Raw genomic sequence first — 23,138 nt, forward strand, 5'->3', positions numbered from 1 at the left:
ATCTGACACCTATACACCCTCGGACACCTTTACACCTGTACACATTCTGACACCTTTACACCCTCTGACACCTATACACCCTCGGACACCCATACACCCTCAGACACCCATACACCCTCAGACACCCATACACCCTCAGACACCCATACACCCTCAGACACCGATCACCCTCTGACACCTATACACCCTCTGACACCTATACACCCTCTGACACCTTTACATCTATACACCCTCTGACACCTTTACATCTATACACCCTCTGACACCTTTACACCCTCTGACACCTATACACCCTCTGACACCTTACACCCTCTGACACCTATACACCCTCTGACACCTTTACACCCTCTGACACCTATACACCCTCTGACACCTATACACCCTTTGACACCTATACACCCTCTGACACCTATACACCCTTTGAGACCTGTACACCCTCAGACACCTATACACCCTTTGACACCTATACACCCTTTGACACCTATACACCCTCAGACACCTATACACCCTCTGACACCTATACACCCTCTATCTCCAACATTTGAAATGTTGGTCTAAATAATACATCTGTGCATAGTTTATTTTGGTGTTGTGACAGTGTGTGTGTGTGTGTGTGTGTGTGTGAATGTAAAGTCTACCAACTCAAGTGTGTGTTAGTGTCTCAGATGAATTGATTATGCGTCTCCATACTCCATTACCCAGGTCTTGTCCGTGAGCCCTTTTGTTGCCATTGATGAAGAGCAGAGAGTATCCAGAGTAGATGAGGGCGGTGCCTTGGGGGCAGTCAGGCACTCTGATGGTCTGGCTGTGTCGGGCCAGCATGAAACTGTCAGCCAGGCCTGCCGTGCTGCTGCCCCGTGGGCCAAGAGGACCCTTCTGACCCGGAAACCCCCGGTAGCCCAACGGCCCTGCCCGAGTAAAAACACTTCCATAAAATACATTTTTTCAACTGTTTGTATCTTGTTCAACAAGGTCAACGTTGTAAAATGACTTGTTCTAGACAAAGGATAGAAAAAACATCTACAAAGACAAATGTTACCACTAGAATCACAGACAGGTACACACATTCACATTTCCATAACTACCTGTCAGTCCTGGCGATCCTTTGTCTCCCTTGCATCCGGGGAAGCCAGGCAGGCCTGGAGGGCTGTGTCCCTGTTGACCCTCAGGGCCTGGGGGGCCTGGCAGGGAGAAGGCAACTTGCATTTAGCAATGGATTAAGACAAAACTAAAGTAGGAGTTACTGAGACCATTGTGCTAACGTTAGCCTGTGGTGCCCGTAGCTAAGACTCATTGTGCTAACGTTAGCCTGTGGTGCCAGTAGCGAAGACATGGCATAGCCTTCAGTTTTACCTCCATAGAATAGTTAATTAGTAAGAAAGAATATACCGTTTGGGTGAAATGAATCACGGTGGCCATGTGGCTTGTAGTTCCACATGAAGAAAGAATACAGAACCTGTTAATCCTGGTTGTCCTGGCAGCCCACTGTGACCTGGAGGTCCCTGGTTACCGGTGTAACCGGGTGGGCCCGGATCCCCCTTTTCGGGTCTCACTGGCACATCAAGCCCCGGACAACCTGTATATGTGCATAAACAAATCTTTGAGTAGGTTTGACTAACTGCTTGAGAACAAATTGTGTTAAAGATACTGTTTAGCGTTGCATTGATTAATTAAATATAGACTCATTGGTTTTCAGAGTTGAATGTTGAGTGTTTAATGTTGAATTTCCAGTGTAAATGTACAGATTTCCGTGTTAAATGTAGATTGAGTTAAATGTTGAGTTGTCAAGTTTTTTTTGTTGAGTGTTAAATGTTGATCTGTCAGTGTTTATGTCGACTGTGTTAAATGTTGAGTCTTCAGGGTTAGATGTTGACAGTTAAATGTTGCCTTTTCAGTGTTAAATGTTGAGTTGTCAGTGTTTAATTTAACAGTGTTAAATATTGACCTGGTGGTCCTGGCGGGCCTCTGGATCCATTTGGTCCTTTCGGCCCGGGGTTAAAACTAGGATCACCCATCTCACCTAAAACAACACAGTTCATCAAGAGACACTGAATCCTCGACTGAACACACACACACACACACACACACACACACACACACACACACACACACACACACACACACACACACACACACACACACACACACACACACACACACACACACACACACACACACACACTATTGAACTAGAACCAGTGCCCAGAGTTCTTCATGGACAGGACAAGGGTTTAGAAGAAACTCCTGGCTGTAAGGCTGTTGTGCAGCAACTTACTGCCTTCCTGAAGACAAACAATGTATACGAAATGCTTCAGTCTGTTTTTAGACCCCATCATAGCACTGAGACGGCACTTGTGAAGGTGGTAAATGACATTTTAATGGCATCGGACCGAGGCTCTGCATCTGTCCTCAAGCTCCTAGACCTTAGTGCTGCTTTTGATACCATCGATCACCACATTCTTTTGGAGAGATTGGAAACCCAAATTGGTCTACAAGTTCTGGCCTGGTTTAGATCTTATCTGTCAGAAAGATATCAGTTTGTCTCTGTGAATGGTTTGTCCTCTGACAAATCAACTGTAAATTTCGGTGTTCCTCAAGGTTCCGTTTTGGGACCACTATTGTTTTCACTATATATTTTACCTCTTGGGGATGTTATTCGAAAACATAATGTTAACTTTCACTGCTATGCGGATGACACACAGCTGTACATTTCAATGAAACATGGTGAAGCCCCAAAATTGCCCTTGCTAGAAGCATGTGTTTCAGACATAAGGAAGTGGATGGCTGCAAACTTTCTACTTTTAAACTCGGACAAAACAGAGATGCTTGTTCTAGGTCCCAAGAAACAAAGAGATCTTCTGTTGAATCTGACAAATAATCTTAATGGTTGTACAGTCGTCTCAAATAAAACTGTGAAGGACCTCGGCGTTACTCTGGACCCTGATCTCTTTTGAAGAACATATCAAGACCATTTCAAGGACAGCTTTTTTCCATCTACGTAACATTGCAAAAATCAGAAACTTTCTGTCCAAAAATGATGCAGAAAAATTAATCCATGCTTTTGTCACTTCTAGGTTAGACTACTGAAATGCTCTACTTTCCGGCTACCCGGATAAAGCACTAAATAAACTTCAGTTAGTACTAAATACGGCTGCTCGAATTCTGACTAGAACCAAAAAATTCGATCATATTACTCCAGTGCTAGCCTCTCTACACTGGCTTCCTGTCAAAGCAAGGGCTGATTTCAAGGTTTTACTGCTAACCTACAAAGCATTACATGGGCTTGCTCCTATCTCTCTGATTTGGTCCTGCCGTACATACCTACACGTACGCTACGGTCACAAGACGCAGGCCTCCTAATTGTCCCTAGAATTTCTAAGCAAACAGCTGGAGGCAGGGCTTTCTCCTATAGAGCTCCATTTTTATGGAACGGTCTGCCTACCCATGTCAGAGACGCAAACTCGGTCTCAACCTTTAAGTCCTTACTGAATACTTATCTCTTCAGTGGGTCATATGATTGAGTGTAGTCTGGCCCAGGAGTGGGAAGGTGAACGGAAAGGCTCTGGAGCAACGAACCGCCCTTGCTGTCTCTGCCTGGCCGGTTCCCCTCTTCCCACTGGGATTCTCTGCCTCTAACCCTATTACAGGGGCTGAGTCACTGGCTTCCTGGGGCTCTCTCTTGCCGTCCCTTGAAGCGGTGCGTCACCTGAGTGGGTTGATTCACTGATGTGGTCATCCTGTCTGGGATGGCGCCCCCCCTTGGGTTGTGCCATGGCGGAGTTCTTTGTGGGCTATACTCAGCCTGGTCTCAGGATGGTAAGTTGGTGGTTGAAGATATCCCTCTAGTGGTGTGGGGGCTGTGCTTTGGCAAATTGGGTGGGGTTATATCCTTCCTGTTTGGCCCTGTCTGGGGGTGTCCTCGGATGGGGCCACAGTGTCTCCTGACCCCTCCTGTCTCAGCCTCCAGTATTTATGGTGCAGTAGTTAATGTGTCGGGGGGCTAGGGTCAGTTTGTTATATCTGGAGTACCTCTCCTGTCCTATTCGGTGTCCTGTGTGAATCTAAGTGTGCATTCTCTAATTCTCTCTTTCTCTCTCTCTCTCTCTCTCTCTCTCTCTCTCTCTCGGAGGACCTGAGCCCTAGGACCATGCCCCAGGACTACCTGACATGATGACTCCTTGCTGTCCCCAGTCCACCTGGCCATGCTGCTGCTCCAGTTTCAACTGACCTGAGCCATTTATGAACATTTGAACATCTTGGCCATGTTCTGTTATAATCTCCACCCGGCACAGCCAGAAGAGGACTGGCCACCCCACATAGCCTGGTTCCTCTCTAGGTTTCTTCCTAGGTTTTGGCCTTTCTAGGGAGTTTTTCCTAGCCACCGTGCTTCTACACCTGCATTGCTTGCTGTTTGGGGTTTTAGGCTGGGTTTCTGTACAGCACTTTGAGATATCAGCTGATGTACGAAGGGCTATATAAATAAATTTGATTTGATTTGATTTGATTTGATACACATCACTAGTGTAATGACAGGTTTGGTGAACACATCACTAGTGTAATGACAGGTTTGGTGAACACATCATTATACTGTAATGACAGGTTTGGTGTACACATCACTAGTGTAATGACAGGTTTGGTTTACACATCACAATACTGTAATGACAGGTTTGGTGAACACATCATTATACTGTAATGACAGGTTTGGTGTACACATCACTAGTGTAATGACAGGTTTGGTGAACACATCACTATACTGTAATGACAGGTTTGGTTTACACATCACTATACTGTAATGACAGATTTGGTTTACACATCACTATACTGTAATGACAGGTTTGGTGAACACATCACTATACTGTAATGACAGGTTTGGTGAACACATCACTATACTGTAATGACAGGCTTGGTGAACACATCACTATACTGTAATGACAGGTTTGGTGAACACATCACTATACTGTAATGACAGGCTTGGTGAACACATCACTATACTGTAATGAGAGGTTTGGTGAACTCATCACTATACTGTAATGACAGGCTTGGTGAACACATCACTATACTGTAATGACAGGTTTGGTGAACACATCACTATACTGTAATGACAGGTTTGGTTTTCTGAAGAAAAAAAATGCAGAAGATTGTGGATAAAATAAGATTACCGGGGACTCCTGGGGTTCCAGAGTGACCTGGGGAACCGGTTGGTCCTGGAGGTCCAGGGATGGATCCTGGCCCCTAGGGGGTCAAAAGAAATTCAAGCAATGACTCCAAAGACTTCAAATTATACACAGTGTTCCTTATAAGATCTATCTTTTCCGGCATTCAAGGCACTTTTGTAACATAAGCGACATTTAGTTAGTCTTGTATTCTTCGGTGGAGTGACTCACCGGTAGCCCTGAAGGTCCGAGGTCCCCCGTAGGCCCGTCCAAGCCTCTGCCCCCTGGAGCGCCCAGGTCTCCCCTGTCCCCTTTACATTCATAGCCTCCAGACCCTGGCTGTCCCCGTGGACCCTGCTGTCCTGAGGACAGAAAGATCCCAGTACAAGTCATCATTTCAATGTTTTGATGTAGAATAGCAATCGGGGGGAGGTTGAGTTGGGGTCAGAATTTGACTTACTGAGTCAACTAAGTCATTGAGTCATAACAGGGTGGCATAACTGGGAGGCAGGTAGCCTAGGGGTTATAGTGTTGGACTAGTAACCGAAAGGTTGCAAGATCGAATCTCTGATCTGACAAAGTAAAAAAAAAAATCTGTTGTTCTGCCCCTGAACAAGGCAGTTAACCCACTGTTCCTAGGCTGTCGTTGAAAATAAGAATTTGTTCTTTAACTGACTTGCCTAGTAAAATAACTATTGTGTTTCAGTTAGTCAGGAATAATAGTTTGAATGAATCAGGGACAGTTAGGGTTGCAAACTTCTGGGAGCGTTCAATAAATTCCCTGGTTCTGGGATTTCAGGAAAACCAGGGAATTTAGTGAAAGTTCCTGGAATTTTGCAACCTTAGGGACGATTGTTGATTTAGATATTGGGATATTGAGTTTAAAGGCGTCAGCATGCTTCAGTTCCAACTCAGCTAGGCGAAACCGAACGAGTGTGCTCGTAAAAAACTTTCACTTAAAAAAATTATAAAACAGTGGCAATATTACTGTTTGTACATTTTGAGACGCCGTAGCCAGTATACACTTCATATATTTTTTTTTATTAATCTAAGATATCTCAACAAATCTGTCATTAATTTTGGCATTTTTTGCAAATGAGATCTTAGTCACTCAATTTTACTTCTAACTAAGATGTTTGGTGCAGTATTTCTCAATGAAAAAATGTGCATGAAAGCTAGTCGTCTCTCATTGAATGACAACAAAGACTTTATTGAAGAATCCCTACTGTTGACCAATCACGGACGAGGGGGCTACCGACTTCGGCTACCGACTTCGGCTTGCCTCGAGAAAAATGCTGTGTGCCTGGAAAAACTCACCGAAGTCCAAAACAAACAAAAATGTCACAAAAAGTATTCCAAACTGTTTAGTCTGGGAAGCATGCGGATACCTTCAGCCTTGACTAAAAATAACTTTCATTATTTACTTCACTATCCAGAAGTAGGCTTTATCTGTGTCTGGGAAACAGGCCTATAAGACTTTCAGTAAAAGTCAAGGATAGAGAATGAATTCTGAGTTAAGAGTAGAGTTTGTGTCAGCACTAGCTGATACATTTTCAGTTAAAGTCACCAGGGCTTCCAGGGTTGCCATGGGAACCAGCATCTCCTTTTAGCCCGTTGACACAAACACCACCGAACCCTGGCCTCCCGCGAGAACCCTGGGGTCCTTCGTTGCCTCGGTGGCCCTGATCTCCTGGACATCCTGGGGGCCCCGGAGGAGTGGGGCCAGTGAAACCCACATCTCCCTTTGGACCTACAGGAAATACATTATAGCCAATCAAATCAGTTCTAGCCATAAACAGAATCAATGGTAGCTAATTCAATTATCTTTGTTAACAACCAAACAAACGTTAAATAAATATCTTGCTATGTTTGTGGCAAGTTATGGTAAGTGGTGTATTTCTGAAGGTGTAGGAACAATGTCATCCATCATGGACCTGGAAGTCCATTCTTTCCACGTGGGCCAGGAGTTGATCTCACAATCACTAAAGAGTGAGAAAGACAAGACATGTCTTACATTGCTAGATTATTACATTTTGTGTTTCAGCACTTCAGTCAACCTCTGATAAGTGCAAACTCAGTTTAAGTGCAACAAATTCACCAGAGCCAATTCAAGTAGACTGTCTTCCTATCTCTGTATATCTCAATGCTCTGGTTTAGAACAATTTATTGTTTCAGAAATCAAATGTATTACTATAACTAAAAGAACTGCTCTGACAGTTCAAGAAGAAGTCAACTTGAATGTCTTACGTGTCTCTCCCTTCTGACCAACAGGTCCAGGAATGCCATCGTGACCCTGGTTACCTTTAGGACCATAGGGACCAGGAAGGCCAGGTAACCCTGGCTGTCCTGTGAAAGGGGACATGGTTAGACACCCCAAACACATGGAAACATACACTACATGGCTAAATATATGTGGACACCACTTCAGTGCCCGACTTCACTAATGCTCTTGTGGCTGAAGTCCCCTCATCAATGTTCCAACATCTAGTGGAAAGAGTGGAGGCTATAGCAGCAAAGGGGGGACCAACTCCATATTAATGCCCCTGATTTTTGGAATGAGATGTTCGACGAGCAGGTGTCCACATACTTTTGAACGTATTTTCATTAATATATTTCCTGAATAAACCTTAGTGATGTTCTGACCTGGAGCTCCATGTGATGCAGGGAGTCCTGGGGGGCCTGGGGGACCATCAGTACCTGGTTGGCCAGCAGGACCTTGGGCTCCTGGATCACAGTGAAGAGAGAGAAATAGAGAGAGACAGAAAAAGACAAGAATAAGAGAAATGTACACAATCACCACCATCGTCATGATCATCTATCAAAGCAACTATCATAATTAAGGGCCCTGTGTTTTGAACATTCATGACCTGAATTGAACCTTTATTAAACGTTGTTTCATCACTGTCCCCTTTTCTTTTTATGTCAGATGGTCCAGCACCACAATCCAGCACCATTCTCCAACACCACAAACCAGCACCATTCTCCAACACCACAATTCCAGCACCATTCTCCAACACCACAATTCCAGCACCATTCTCCAGCACCACAATCCAGCACCATTCTCCAACACGACCTGAGCTCCAGGACTACCTGACATGATGACTCCTTGCTGTCCCCAGTCCACCTGGCCATGCTGCTGTTCCAGTTTCAACTGACCTGAGCCCTAGGACCATGCCCCAGGACTACCTGACATGATGACTCCTTGCTGTCCCCAGTCCACCTGGCCATGCTGCTGCTCCAGTTTCAACTTCCACCTGACTGTGCTGCTGCTCCAGTTTCAACTGTTCTGCCTTATTATTATTCGACCATGCTGGTCATTTATGAACATTTGAACATCTTGGCCATGTTCTGTTATAATCTCCACCCGGCACAGCCAGAAGAGGACTGGCCACCCCACATAGCCTGGTTCCTCTCTAGGTTTCTTCCTAGGTTTTGGCCTTTCTAGGGAGTTTTTCCTAGCCACCGTGCTTCTACACCTGCATTGCTTGCTGTTTGGGGTTTTAGGCTGGGTTTCTGTACAGCACTTTGAGATATCAGCTGATGTACGAAGGGCTATATAAATAAATTTGATTTGATTTGAACACCACAAACCACACCATTCTCCAGCACCATTCTCCAGCACCATCCTCCAACACCACAATCCAGCACCATACTCCAGCACCGTTCTCCAGCACCACATTCTAGCACCATTCTCCAGCACCACAATCCAGCACCATTCTCCAACACCACAATCCAGCACCATTCTCCAGCACCATTCTCCAGCACCATTCTCCAACACCACAATCCAGCACCAAACCCCATCACCGTTCTCCAGCACCACATTCCAGCACCATTCTCCAGCACCACATTCTAGCACCATTTTCCAGCACCACGCTCCAGCATCATCCTCAAGCAATTGCTTTCATTTTTGGTCAAATCCTCATTTCTAAAAAGGTTCAAATTGAGGTCATGTGACATGATAGCCGAAAACACAGTCCTCATCATACTAATCAGTGTTTCAGTGGTAATAACCAAGGTGTCCTGGGTCTCCTTTGGCTCCAGAAGGTCCTTGGGAGCCTGGAGGACCTGCGTAACCAGGAGAGCCTTTCATTCCTTTGGAGTCATGTTTGTTATTCAAGGCTGGCTCGCCCTAGAGAGAGAGGGAAAGAAAGAGAGAAAGAGAAAGAGAGAACGAGCGAGTGGGAGACAGACAGACAGACAGACAGACAGACAGACAGACAGACAGACAGACAGACAGACAGACAGACAGACAGACAGACAGACAGACAGACAGACAGACAGACAGACAGACAGACAGACAGACAGACAGACAGACAGACAGACAGAGAGGATAGTGTTATCAGAGTCAGGTAATTGTCACATTTGTGTTTAAATGGTGACGATAGCTTTACAGTATTGTGTTGCACAGTGGAAGTGATTTCAATTGCTGGTAATTGTGGTTCTGTTTGTTGATTGCACCTTCTGTCCAGGTGATCCTGGGAGGCCTGGTTTTGCACAACTGGACTCTCCTTTAGTTCCTTTTGGCCCGCGTGGACCGGGCCTCCCGTCTAGTCCTTCGTCTCCATTGGAACCCAGCCCTCCCTGTGTTCCATGGGGACCTACGAGATCACATCCCACCCCCAATTCAATAACAGTAAAAACCTATAATCCATGGAGACTTAAAATAATATCCACACAACTCAATACGAACAGTAAGAACATCATCAATCGGCTTTTAATTAATTTGAGCCCTTTTCAATATGATATCATAAGTTGTTATACCATGCAGCATGACAAGCTTACAAGAAGACTGTTGAATACTGAAATTTGTTGTGCTTGTGTGTGAGTGTATGCCCATCTGTGAGTGTGTGTGTGTTTCAGTGTTTGTGTGCGTGTGCGTGTTAGGGTTGGGCGCTATCCAGATATGAATACTTTCATACCGTTCCTGTACCATACCGGGGTATATACAGTGTTGCAGAAATACAAGGGCCGCTATTTTTTTTTCCAAATGTAAAAGAAATATAAATAACACCCCCACCCCAAAAAAATGTTTAGGAAGCAGGGATCGTGATCCAGGAGGGGATTAATTGTCTCTGCCGTAACCAAGAAGAATGATATTGCAAGATAGCCACATAGCTAGCAAGTTAGCAAACAAAATGCATAGCTGGAGCCCTTGATCTAGAGATAATTTATTTGGCGCAAATCTTAGATAGTTAACATATAGTTATAAGAAGTGGCGTAGCACGCACCCTCCGAGCTTCAGGGTACCCCAAACCAAAAATATATAATTCTAAATAAAATACATTTCATTCCGTCGGTATTGATATACCACCCAGGCCTAGTGTGTGTCAGTGTGTCATTGTGTGTGTGTCATTGTGTGTGTTACCTGGTAGACCCATGAGCCCCATATTTCCTCTGAGTCCAGATGGGCCTGGTCCTCCTGAGCACAGTCCATCAGCCCCAGGATCACCTGGACAGCCTAACATACATACATCATTAGTGTGCTTGCTGAAAGAAAACTCTAGAATTCTATACTCTTGTTATAGATGAAAGAAACCAGTCACTACCACTACGACTACTACTGTTACTGTTTCTGCTGCTGCTTGCTGCTGTTACTACTGATAACACTACTACTGCTACTACTACTGATACTACTGATACTACTGCTACTACTACTGATACTACTGCTACTACTACTGATACTACTACTACTACTACTGATACTACTGCTGCTACTACTACTGATACTACTGCTGCTACTACTGATAACACTACTACTGCTACTACTACTGATACTACTGATACTACTGCTGCTACTACTGATACTACTGCTGCTACTACTGATACTACTGATACTACTGCTGCTACTACTGATAACACTACTACTGCTACTACTACTGATACTACTGATACTACTGCTGCTACTACTGATACTACTGATACTACTGCTGCTACTACTGATACTACTGCTGCTACTACTGATAACACTACTACTGCTGCTACTACTGATACTACTGATACTACTGCTGCTACTACTGATACTACTACTACTGCTGCTACTACTGATACTACTGATACTACTGCTGCTACTACTGATACTACTGATACTACTGCTGCTACTACTGATACTACTGATACTACTGCTGCTACTACTGATACTACTGATACTACTGCTGCTACTACTGCTGCTGCTACTGATACTACTACTCCTACTACTAGTACTACTGCTGGTGCTACTACTACTACTACTACTGATACTACTACTACTGATACTACTACTACTACTACTACTGCTGCTACTGCTACTACTGCTACTGCTACTACTGCTACTACTATTGATACTACTGCTGCTGCTACTGATACTACTGCTACTGCTACTACTGATACTACTACTGATACTACTGCTGCTGCTACTGATACTACTACTACTGATACTACTGCTACTACTGCTGATCCTACTACTGATACTGCTATTACTGCTACTACTGCTACTACTACTGTTGGTGCTACTACTACTACTGATACTACTACTGCTGCTGCTACTGATACTACTGCTACTGATACTGATACTACTGCTACTGATACTACTGCTACTACTGCTGTTCCTACTCCTGATGCTGCTATTACTGCTACTACTGCTACTGCTGGTGCTACTACTACAACTGATACTACTACTGCTGCTGCTACTGATACTACTGCTACTGATACTGATACTACTGCTACTGATACTACTGCTACTACTGCTGTTCCTACTCCTGATGCTGCTATTACTGCTACTACTGCTGCTGGTGCTACTACTAACAAGTTTCTACTAAGCTGCTGCTACTGATCTACAGCTACTGATATTGATACTACTGCTACTGATACTACTGCTACTACTGCTGTTCCTACTCCTGATGCTGCTATTACTGCTACTACTGCTACTGCTGGTGCTACTACTACAACTGATACTACTACTGCTGCTGCTACTGATACTACTGATACCACTGCTACTGATACTACTGCTGCTGCTACTGATACTACTGCTGCTGCTACTGATACTACTGCTACTGATACTACTGATACCACTGCTGCAGCAGATTTATGTTAACAAGTTTCACCAAGCTCGTTAATCTAGGGTAAATATTGTAGCTTGTGAGTACTTGGGACAGTGTTTGAGTGAGTTTCCATGTGCTCGCGCAGGTGCCTGAGAGCTGTGACTGCGCCAAGGACTAACATATTTGTGTGTTGTCTATTCGTGTGCAGGGCAAATAAAACATCCAACCAGCAGACCTCCAGTTGTGGCAGTGTCCTGATTAAAAGTACACAAAGCAGAAAGAACCACGCTACACTACTGCTACTGCTGCTACTGCTACTACTGATACTACTACTGCTACTACTGATACTACTGGTACAACTACTACTACTGCTACTACTTCTACTACTGCTACTACTGCTACTGATACTACTACTGCTGCTGCTACTACTACTACTGATACTACTACTGCTACTACTTCTACTACTGCTACTACTGCTACTGATACTACTACTACTGCTGCTGCTACTTTTGCTGCTGCTGCTACTTTTGCTGCTACTACTACTGCTGCTACTACTACTGCTACTACTACTACTGCTACTACTACTGCTACTACTACTACTACTACTACTACTACTACTACTACTACTGCTGCTACTACTACTGCTACTACTACTACTACTACTACTACTACTACTACTACTACTACTACTACTACTACTGCTACTACTGCTACTGCTGCTATTACTGCTGGTACTACTACTACTGCTGCTAATACTACTACCTCCATTGCTACTATTGCTGCTACCACTACTACTACTGCTGCTGCTACTATTACTACTACCTCCATTGCTACTATTGCTGCTACCACTACTGCTGCTACTACTACTACTGCTACTATTACTGCTGCTATTACTGCTACTACTACTGCTGCTACTACTACTACTGCTGCTACTATTACTGCTACTGCTACTACTACTGCTACCACTACTGCTGCTACTACTACTACTGCTACTATTACTGCTACTATTACTGCTACTACTACTGCTGCTACTACTACTACTGCTGCTACTATTACTGCTACTACTACTACTACTGCTACTGTAACGGATGTGAAACGGCTAGCTAGTTCCTTGAAGGAGTGGTTCCCCTTGCTCTGCAAGGTCCGCGGCTTTTGTGGAGCGATGGGTAACGATGCTTCGTGGGTGTCAGTTGTTGACGCACACGCTTTTTCAGGTCTGCCCACAAATGTTCTATAGGATTGAGGTCAGGGCTCTGTGATGGCCACTCCTATACCTTGACTTTGTTGTCCTTAAGCCATTTTGCCATAATGTTGGAAGTATGCTTGGGGTCATTGTCCATTTGGAAGACCCATTTGCAACCAAGCTTTAACTTGGTTGACTGTGCCTGATGTCTTGAGATGTTGCTTCAATATATCCACATAATTTTCCTCCCTCATGACGCCATCTATTTTGTGAAGTGCACCAGCCCCTCCTGCAGCAAAGCACCCCCACAACATGATGCTGCCACCCCCATGCTTCACGAATGGGATGGTGTTCTACGGCTTGCAAGCCTCCCCTTTTTCCTCCAAACATAACGATGGTCATTACATTACAGTCCATTTTTGTTTCATCAGACCAGAGGACATTTCTCCAAAAAGTACGATCTTTGTCCCCATGTGCAGTTGCAAACTGTAGTCTGGCTTTTTTATGGCAGTTTGGAGCAGTGGCTTCTTCCTTGCTGAGCGGCCTTTCAGGTTATGTCGATATAGGACTCATTTTACTGTGGATATAGATAATTTTGTACCTGTTTCCTCCAGCATCTTCACAAGGTCCTTTACTGTTGTTCTGGAATTGATTTGCACTTTTCGCACCAAAGTACGATCATCTCTAGGAGACAGAACGCGTCTCCTTCCTGAGCGGTATGACGGCTGCGTGGTCCCATGGTGTTTATACTTGCGCACTATTGTTTGTACAGATGAACGTGGTACCTTCAGGCATTTGTAAATTGCTCCCGAGGATGAACGAGACTTGTGGAGGTCAACAATTTTTTTTTTTCTTTGCTGATTTCTTTTGATTTTCCCATGATGTCAAGCAAAGAGCTTCTAAAGCCATGACATCATTTTCTAGAATTTTCCAAGCTGTTTAAAGGCACAGTCAACTTAGTGTATGTAAACTTCTGACCCACTGGAATTGTGATACAGTGAATTATAAGTGAAATAATCTGTCTTTAAACAATTGTTGGAAAAATGACTTGTGTCATGCAGAAAGTAGATGTCCTAACCAACTTGCCAAAACTATAGTTTGTTAACAAGAAATTTGTGGAGTGGTTGAAAAACAAGTTTTAATGTCTCCAACCTAAGTGTATGTAAACTTCTGACTTCAACTGTATAATATATATATATCTGTGTTTAAAACATTATATATATATATTTTCCTTTATTATTTTCTCCTAACCCTTACCACCCCTCCCCTAATTGGAGTAAACTAACGGACAACAACTGCTTTGTTTGTTTTTAGTCCCATCCTTCAGCTACCCTCAACCCTTCCCATCTCTGAACACCATCCAGTTTTGATTTCTATTTGCCATATATTTTGTGCTGTGCTGTTTTACAAAAGTTCTGAACCTTTTATATTCTCATAGTTTTTTACAGATAGTAAATGAAAGATACAATTTTTTGCTAAGAGTATTATTATATTATTGATGGATTGACTATGACTTTTCAAATCCTGCAGCAATGCTATTTGCTGAGTTAGCTCCATTTACCTGGAGCTATCAGCCATTCCTGAACCTGCGTCCAAAAACAATCTACATATGGACAAGTACCAAAAAAAATGCTGTAATGATTGTCTCTTTGCAGCTAAATCTGCAGAGCTAGAATGGGTGTATCCCCCATATACTGTATATAACATTCTATTGGTTGCAAGAATTTTGTATAATAATTTAAATTGAAAAACTCTACGTTTTGAATCCAGCGTCATTATGTGTATCAGAATTCTGCCAAAACACAGTTACAGTCACTCACCCTTCTAGACAACTTGAAACAGGTCTTGTGTCTTGAAGTCACCTTGGCTAGCTAGTGCTAGCCAACTTATTTCGCCAAATAGCTTCAGTCGGCAAGTGTGCCACCATGGCAAAATTGGTTTGACATCGGATACCCTATCTCTGGGGCTAGTAAGTGAGAAAATATTTTCATGTTGCACATCTTTTAGTTGTCTGATTAAATGCTTTAAGTATTTGTATATGCTTACCCATTCATAATACACTGGCATGCTTACCCATTCATAATACACTGGCATGCTTACCCCATTCATAATTCACAGGCATGCTTACCCATTCATAATACACTGGCATGCTTACCCATTCATAATACACTGGCATGCTTACCCATTCATAATACACTGGCATGCTTACCCCATTCATAATACACTGGCATGCTTACCCCATTCATAAAACACAGGCATGCTTACCCATTAATAATACACAGGCATGCTTACCCCATTCATAATACACAGGCATGCTTACCCATTCATAATACACAGGCATGCTTACCCATTCATAATACACAGGCATGCTTACCCATTCATAAAACACAGGCATGCTTACCCATTCATAATACACAGGCATGCTTACCCATTCATAAATTACAAGCATGCTTACCTCATCCATAATACACAGGCATGCTTACCCATTCATAATACAGGCATGCTTACCCATTCAAAATACACAGGCATGCTTACCCATTCATAATACACAGGCATGCTTACCCCATTCATAATACACAGGCATACTTACCTTATCCATAATACACAGGCATGCTTACCTTATCCGTAATACACAGGCATGCTTACCTTATCCATAATACACAGGCATGCTTACCCATTCATAATACACTGGCATGCTTACCCATTCATAATTCACAGGCATGCTTACCCATTCATAAAACACAGGCATGCTTACCCATTCATAATACACAGGCATGCTTACCCATTCATAAAATACAAGCATGCTTACCCATTCATAATACACAGGCATGCTTAACTGGATGAAATGATGACACATGGTAAAGAATCTGTATATATCTGATTGTATATACTGTAAATGTCTTATGGTGAGCAAAAGACCAAAGTTCACGACACAGTCTTGAGGTAGTCAGTCTCAGTCTATTTAGGAGGCCGGAAGGAACTATGAGGAACTATCAGGAACTATGAGGAACTATCAGGAACTATGAGGAACTATCAGGAACTATGAGGAACTATAAGGAATTATCAGGAACTATAAGGAACTATCAGGAACTATGAGGAACTATCAGGAACTATGAAGAACTATCAGGAACTATGAGGAACTATCAGGAACTATGAGGAACTATAAGGAATTATCAGGAACTATAAGGAACTATCAGGAACTATGAGGAACTATCAGGAACTATGAAGAACTATCAGGAACCATGAGGAACTATGAGGAACTTTGAGGAACTATCAGGAACTATAAGGAACTATCAGGAACAATGAAGAACTATCAGGAACCATGAGGAACTATGAGGAACTTTGAGGAACTATCAGGAACTATCAGGAACGTGAAACAACCTTTCTTTATTTCTATATAGCTGAACTCTGTGTGAACACGTTATTGTTTCTGATTTCTGCAAATCAGGTTCCGGACAATTACCACTCCCACGTTGTCCTTGATTGATATCGTGCCAGGGACGGACTGACCATAGGGGTCATGTAGTTGATGGTTCCCTTGTCCATCTTCATTCTGCTTTAATAAATCGGGTTCAATATGAACTCTGTTGTTCTCTGACATTTGCAAATCAGGTTCTGGACAGTTAACACCTTAGTGTATGTAGTGCTCTGACTTACGAGTAGATGGGATTGTTTATGTAGTGCTGTGACTTACAAGTAGATGGGATTGTTTATGTAGTGCTGTGACTTACGAGTAAATGGGATTGTTTATGTAGTGCTGTGACTTACGAGTAGATGGGATTGTTTATGTAGTGCTCTGACTTACGAGTAGATGGGATTGTTTATGTAGTGCTGTGACTTACGAGTAGATGGGATTGTTTATGTAGTGCTGTGATTTACGAGTTGATGGGATTTCCCGGGATAGCGATACCATGACAACATCCCCATGGTTTGGTTTGCATTTCATGTAAAAAATTATCCTTAAGTGTGTGAAATTTATTGTACAGCTGAATAAAGTTTCTGTAAGCTGATTTGGATATGATTAGACATGGTGATATTTATTTATTGTACCTTTAATAATTAGGCAAGTCAGTTCAGAACAAATTCTTATTTTCAATGACAGCCTAGGAACAGTGAGTTAACTGCCTTTTTTTAAGGGGCACAACGACAGATTTTCACCTTGTCGGGTCAGGGAATAGTCCAACGCTCTAACCACTAGGCGACCTGCCGCCGATATCTAGTATCAGCCATGCTGATATCGGGGATATTGACTTGCACAGTTAAAAAAAAAAAACGTTTGTAAAAATGCTTTACCACAATTACCATCACTCCAGCAATCACTACCACGAAGCATGACGTTTCCTTTTCTAGTTTATAATACACACACCTCTCGGCCCATTTCCTGGGTCACCGTCCCTCCCATCAATGCCTTTGGGTCCAGGATATCCAGGGTGTCCTTTAGCACCATGGAAACCAGGCAGACCTATTGCGTAAGAGACAAACGACATGTTAACGTGTTAAATGATCATATCAGTCACAATATTTTGAATAGCAATTCTCGTACAACACATAGTCTGAGATTCAAATGGAACTGATCATAGCATTGGGGGGGGAAACAATGATCTTCTGCATAAATACCGCAGTGCATGTTTGATTGAATTGTTCGCTCATCTCTATGGAGCTCACCATGTTTCCCAGGGTCCCCTGGGGGCCCATGTACGACTGTATCGGATGATGGTCCACAAGGGCCTGGGCGCCCGTCGTCCCCCACAGAGCCTGGTACACCACTGTGACCTTTCTCCCCATCAGGGCCAACCGACCCTGCCCAGAACCACATCCCCCCAAAAATCATTATATAATCTATTGTCATAATTCACACCTTTATCATCATTGTGTAAGTTTGACAGTTTATTTGTACGTGTGAGTGTTCTTGCAGGTCTGTATGTGTGTGTGTGTGTGTGTGTGTGTGTGTGTGAATGCACGCCCATGTGTGTGTGACTGTACAAGTGTGTGACCTCTGACCTTTGGGACCGGGTGGTCCTTCAGGTCCAGGTGGGCCGTCAGGGCCCGGTCCAGATCTTCCTTCCAGCCCAGGGTCACCTCTAGGACCTGTAGTAGGTAACATATACTACTGTAGGAGGTACATATACTACATCAACTACTGTAGTACTGTGAGGGAAAAAAGTACTTGATCCCCTGCTGATTTTGTACGTTTGCCCACTGAAAAAGAAATGATCAGTCTATAATTTTAATGGTAGGTTTATTTGAACAGTGAGAGACAGAATAACAAACAAAAAACCCAGAAAAACGCATGTCAAAAATGTTATAAATTGATTTGCATTTTAATGAGGGAAATAAGTATTTGACCCCCTCTCAATCAGAAAGATTTCTGGCTCCCAGGTGTCTTTTATACAGGTAACGAGCTGAGATTAGGGGCACACTCTTAAAGGGAGTGCTCCTAATCTCAGTTTGTTACCTGTATAAAAGATACCTGTCCACAGAAGCAATCAATCAGATTCCAAACTCTCCACCATGGCCAAGACCAAAGAGCTCTCCAAGGATGTCAGGGACAAGATTATAGACCTACACAAGGCTGGAATGGGCTACAAAACCATTGCCAAGCAGCTTGGTGAGAAGGTGACAACAGTTGGTGCGATTATTCGCAAACAGAAGAAACACAAAAGAACTGTCAATCTCCCTCGGCCTGGGGCTCCATGCAAGATCTCACCTCGTGGAGTTGCAATGATCATGAGAACAATGAGGAATCAGTCCAGAACTACACGGGAGAATCATGTCAATGATCTCAAGGCAGCTGGGACCATAGTCACCAAGAAAACAATTGGTAACACACTACGCCATGAAGGACTGAAATCCTGCAGCGCCCGCAAGGTCCCCCTGCTCCAGAAAGCACATATACAGTGGGGCAAAAAAGTATTTAGTCAGCCACCAATTGTGCAGGTTCTCCCACTTAAAAAGATGAGAGAGGCCTGTAATTTTCATCATAGGTACACTTCAACTATGACAGACAAAATGAGAAAAAAAAATCCAGAAAATCACATTGTAGGATTTTTAATGAATTTATTTGCAAATTATGGTGGAAAATAAGTATTTGGTCACCATCAGCTTCCTCTTTGAAGTGTTACCAATGTGTTCAAATGTGTTAGTGCTGTTACTGTACGTGGTGTTCAAATGTGTCAGTGCTGTTACTGTACCTGGTGTTCAAATGTGTCAGTGCTGTTACTGTACCTGGTGTTCAAATGTGTCAGTGCTGTTACTGTACCTGGTGTTCAAATGTGTCAGTGCTGTTACTGTACCTGGTGTTCAAATGTGTCAGTGCTGTTACTGTACCTGGTGTTGAACGTGTCAGTGCTGTTACTGTATCTGGTGTTGAATGTGTCAGTGCTGTTACTGTACCTGGTGTTCAAATGTGTCAGTGCTGTTACTGTACCTGGTGTTCAAATGTGTCAGTGCTGTTACTGTACCTGGTGTTCAAATGTGTCAGTGCTGTTACTGTACCTGGTGTTGAACGTGTCAGTGCTGTTACTGTATCTGGTGTTGAACGTGTCAGTGCTGTTACTGTATCTGGTGTTCAAATGTGTCAGTGCTGTTACTGTATCTGGTGTTCAAATGTGTCAGTGCTGTTACTGTACCTGGTGTTCAAATGTGTCAGTGCTGTTACTGTACCTGGTGTTCAAATGTGTCAGTGCTGTTACTGTACCAATGTGTTCAAATGTGTCAGTGCTGTTACTGTATCTGGTGTTCAAATGTGTCAGTGCTGTTACTGTATCTGGTGTTCAAATGTGTCAGTGCTGTTACTGTACCAATGTGTTCAAATGTGTCAGTGCTGTTACTGTACCTGGTGTTCAAATGTGTCAGTGCTGTTACTGTATCTGGTGTTGAACGTGTCAGTGCTGTTACTGTACCTGGTGTTCAAATGTGTCAGTGCTGTTACTGTACCTGGTGTTGAACGTGTCAGTGCTGTTACTGTATCTGGTGTTGAACGTGTCAGTGCTGTTACTGTATCTGGTGTTCAAATGTGTCAGTGCTGTTACTGTATCTGGTGTTCAAATGTGTCAGTGCTGTTACTGTACCTGGTGTTCAAATGTGTCAGTGCTGTTACTGTACCTGGTGTTCAAATGTGTCAGTGCTGTTACTGTACCTGGTGTTGAACGTGTCAGTGCTGTTACTGTACCTGGTGTTCAAATGTGTCAGTGCTGTTACTGTACCTGGTGTTCAAATGTGTCAGTGCTGTTACTGTACCTGGTGTTCAAATGTGTCAGTGCTGTTACTGTATCTGGTGTTGAACGTGTCAGTGCTGTTACTGTACCTGGTGTTCAAATGTGTCAGTGCTGTTACTGTACCTGGTGTTCAAATGTGTCAGTGCTGTTACTGTACCTGGTGTTCAAATGTGTCAGTGCTGTTACTGTACCTGGTGTTCAAATGTGTCAGTGCTGTTACTGTACCTGGTGTTCAAATGTGTCAGTGCTGTTTCTGTACCTGGTGTTCAAATGTGTCAGTGCTGTTACTGTACCTGGTGTTGAACGTGTCAGTGCTGTTACTGTACCTGATGCACCTGGTAACCCGTCTCTCCCTCTACCTCCCATCTGTCCAGTGAGGCCTTGCACTACGGGTCCGGAGGCCCCAGGGGGCCCAGGGTCACCAGCCGGACCTGAGCTTCCAAACCCCGGGGTGCCAGGGTCCCCGCACAAACCCATCTCTCCATTAATACCTGGGTAAGAGGGGAAAGTCATAGAGTCGTGGATAAGAGCAAAAGAAAGCAAGGAAAATATGGAAATAGTGGACAGAGGGAAAGGAAGAGAGGGAGATAAAGAGATGGGAGAGGGAGAGGAATAGAGAGAGTGAGAGAAAGAGGGGGAGAGGAAGAGAGAGAGGGGAGAGGAAGAGAGAGGGCGAAAAATAGAGGGAGAGAAAGAGAGAGGGAGAGAGAGAGTGAGAGGAATAGAGAGAGGGAGAGGACGAGAGAGAGAGAGGGGACGAGAAGGAATGAGAATGGTAGGAATGAACAAAGAGAGAAAGAGAAAATGAGACATTAGAAAGACAACCCGTTGTATGTTAGGGACATTAGGAACATTCAGGCTTCACCAGCTCACCTGGGAGTCCAGGTCTGCCTGACAGCCCTGGTGGTCCGGTTGGGGCTTCAGTACAGCAAGTACCTGCGTAACCAGGAGGTCCTTGGGAACCATCTACACCTTTACTTCCTACAAACATATCAGGCATAAGGCCATAAGTACCTGGGAGTATGTGTACCAGTGTTTAAATACATCAGTGTGAATTTGACAGAGTGTATATGCCTCAATGTAACTGTGCATGAATGCGTAGAAAAAGTGAAAGATGGAGTGTGTGATGGATATGTTGTGATGGTGAATTTGTGTGTGTGTCCATGTGTGTGTGTGTCCCATGTCCGTGTCTGGGTCTACCTGTGCTGTGTCTGGGTCTACCTGTGCTGTGTCTGGGTCTACCTGTGTGTACAGTAAGTACCTTTGGGGCCTGAAGACCCATTGATGCCGGGTGGTCCCAGACTCCCTGGTCGACCCAGTACTCCTGGATCTCCAGGAGGGCCCCGGGCCCCAACACCACCTGGGAAACCTTTAGGGCCGGCTGGACCTAGGGTCTCAAACCCAGCATCACCCTGAGAGTGGATGGAAGGATGAATGTTAGATGGGTAGATGGAAAGACAACCTAAGAAAATGAACAACAATGACAAATGGTTTGATGAAGAATGCAAAACCTAAGAAAGAAATTGAGAAACCTATCCAACCAAAAACATAGAGACCCAGGATACGTAAGCCTACACCTTCACTATGGTGAATCACTAAAACGATAGAGAGATACATTATGGAAAAAGAAGGAACCACACATCAAATCAAATCAAATCAAATTTTATTTGTCACATACACATGGTTAGCAGATGTTAATGCGAGTGTAGCGAAATGCTTGTGCTTCTAGTTCCGACAATGCAGTAATAACGAGCAAGTAATCTAACTAACAATTCCAAAAAAAACTACTGTCATACACAGTGTAAGGGGATAAAGAATATGTACATAAGGATATATGAATGAGTGATGGTACAGAGCAGCATAGGCAAGATACAGTAGATGATATCGAGTACAGTATATACATATGAGATAAGTATGTAAACCAAGTGGCATAGTTAAAGTGGCTAGTGATACATGTATTACATAAGGATGCAGTCGATGATATAGAGTACAGTATCAACGTATGCATATGAGATGAACAATGTAGGGTAAGTATCATTATATAAGGTAGCATTGTTTAAAGTGGCTAGTGATATATTTACATAATTTCCCATCAATTCCCATGATTAAAGTGGCTGGAGTAGAGTCAGTGTCATTGACAGTGTGTTGGCAGTAGCCACTCAATGTTAGTGGTGGCTGTTTAACAGTCTGATGGCCTTGAGATAGAAGCTGTTTTTCAGTCTCTCGGTCCCAGCTTTGATGCACCTGTACTGACCTCGCCTTCTGGATGGCAGCGGGGTGAACAGGCAGTGGCTCGGGTGGTTGATGTCCTTGATGATCTTTATGGCCTTCCTGTAGCATCGGGTGGTGTAGGTGTCCTGGAGGGCAGGTAGTTTGCCCCGGTGATGCGTTGTGCAGACCTCACTACCCTCTGGAGAGCCTTACGGTTGAGGGCGGTGCAGTTGCCATACCAGGCGGTGATACAGCCCGCCAGGATGCTCTCGATTGTGCATCTGTAGAAGTTTGTGAGTGCTTTTGGTGACAAGCCGAATTTCTTCAGCCTCCTGAGGTTGAAGAGGCGCTGCTGCGC

At 43.7% G+C, this 23,138-nt stretch overlaps 1 protein-coding gene across 2 annotated transcripts in view; it reads right to left on the bottom strand.

Annotated features, from left to right (window-relative positions):
* The window catches only part of LOC112226503 (collagen alpha-5(IV) chain-like), a 74,508-nt gene that overhangs the window by 5,717 nt on the left and 45,653 nt on the right, over nucleotides 1–23,138 (bottom strand). For both annotated transcript variants that reach the window (XM_042308210.1, XM_042308209.1), the window contains 19 exons: nucleotides 21,831–21,981; nucleotides 21,443–21,550; nucleotides 20,896–21,060; nucleotides 18,354–18,440; nucleotides 18,018–18,152; nucleotides 17,719–17,814; nucleotides 10,519–10,611; nucleotides 9,612–9,751; nucleotides 9,165–9,282; nucleotides 7,797–7,877; nucleotides 7,401–7,499; nucleotides 7,088–7,135; nucleotides 6,721–6,903; nucleotides 5,385–5,515; nucleotides 5,160–5,232; nucleotides 1,946–2,020; nucleotides 1,457–1,576; nucleotides 1,086–1,181; nucleotides 699–908 (listed from right to left, as the gene is read on the bottom strand). In XM_042308210.1, the coding sequence (XP_042164144.1) occupies nucleotides 699–908; nucleotides 1,086–1,181; nucleotides 1,457–1,576; nucleotides 1,946–2,020; nucleotides 5,160–5,232; nucleotides 5,385–5,515; nucleotides 6,721–6,903; nucleotides 7,088–7,135; nucleotides 7,401–7,499; nucleotides 7,797–7,877; nucleotides 9,165–9,282; nucleotides 9,612–9,751; nucleotides 10,519–10,611; nucleotides 17,719–17,814; nucleotides 18,018–18,152; nucleotides 18,354–18,440; nucleotides 20,896–21,060; nucleotides 21,443–21,550; nucleotides 21,831–21,981 (2,209 nt within the window). The remainder of the gene's footprint in view (nucleotides 1–698; nucleotides 909–1,085; nucleotides 1,182–1,456; nucleotides 1,577–1,945; nucleotides 2,021–5,159; nucleotides 5,233–5,384; nucleotides 5,516–6,720; nucleotides 6,904–7,087; nucleotides 7,136–7,400; nucleotides 7,500–7,796; nucleotides 7,878–9,164; nucleotides 9,283–9,611; nucleotides 9,752–10,518; nucleotides 10,612–17,718; nucleotides 17,815–18,017; nucleotides 18,153–18,353; nucleotides 18,441–20,895; nucleotides 21,061–21,442; nucleotides 21,551–21,830; nucleotides 21,982–23,138) is intronic.

Source organism: Oncorhynchus tshawytscha, linkage group LG28, assembly GCF_018296145.1.
Source record: "Oncorhynchus tshawytscha isolate Ot180627B linkage group LG28, Otsh_v2.0, whole genome shotgun sequence".
In the NCBI taxonomy this organism is placed as follows: domain Eukaryota; kingdom Metazoa; phylum Chordata; class Actinopteri; order Salmoniformes; family Salmonidae; genus Oncorhynchus; species Oncorhynchus tshawytscha.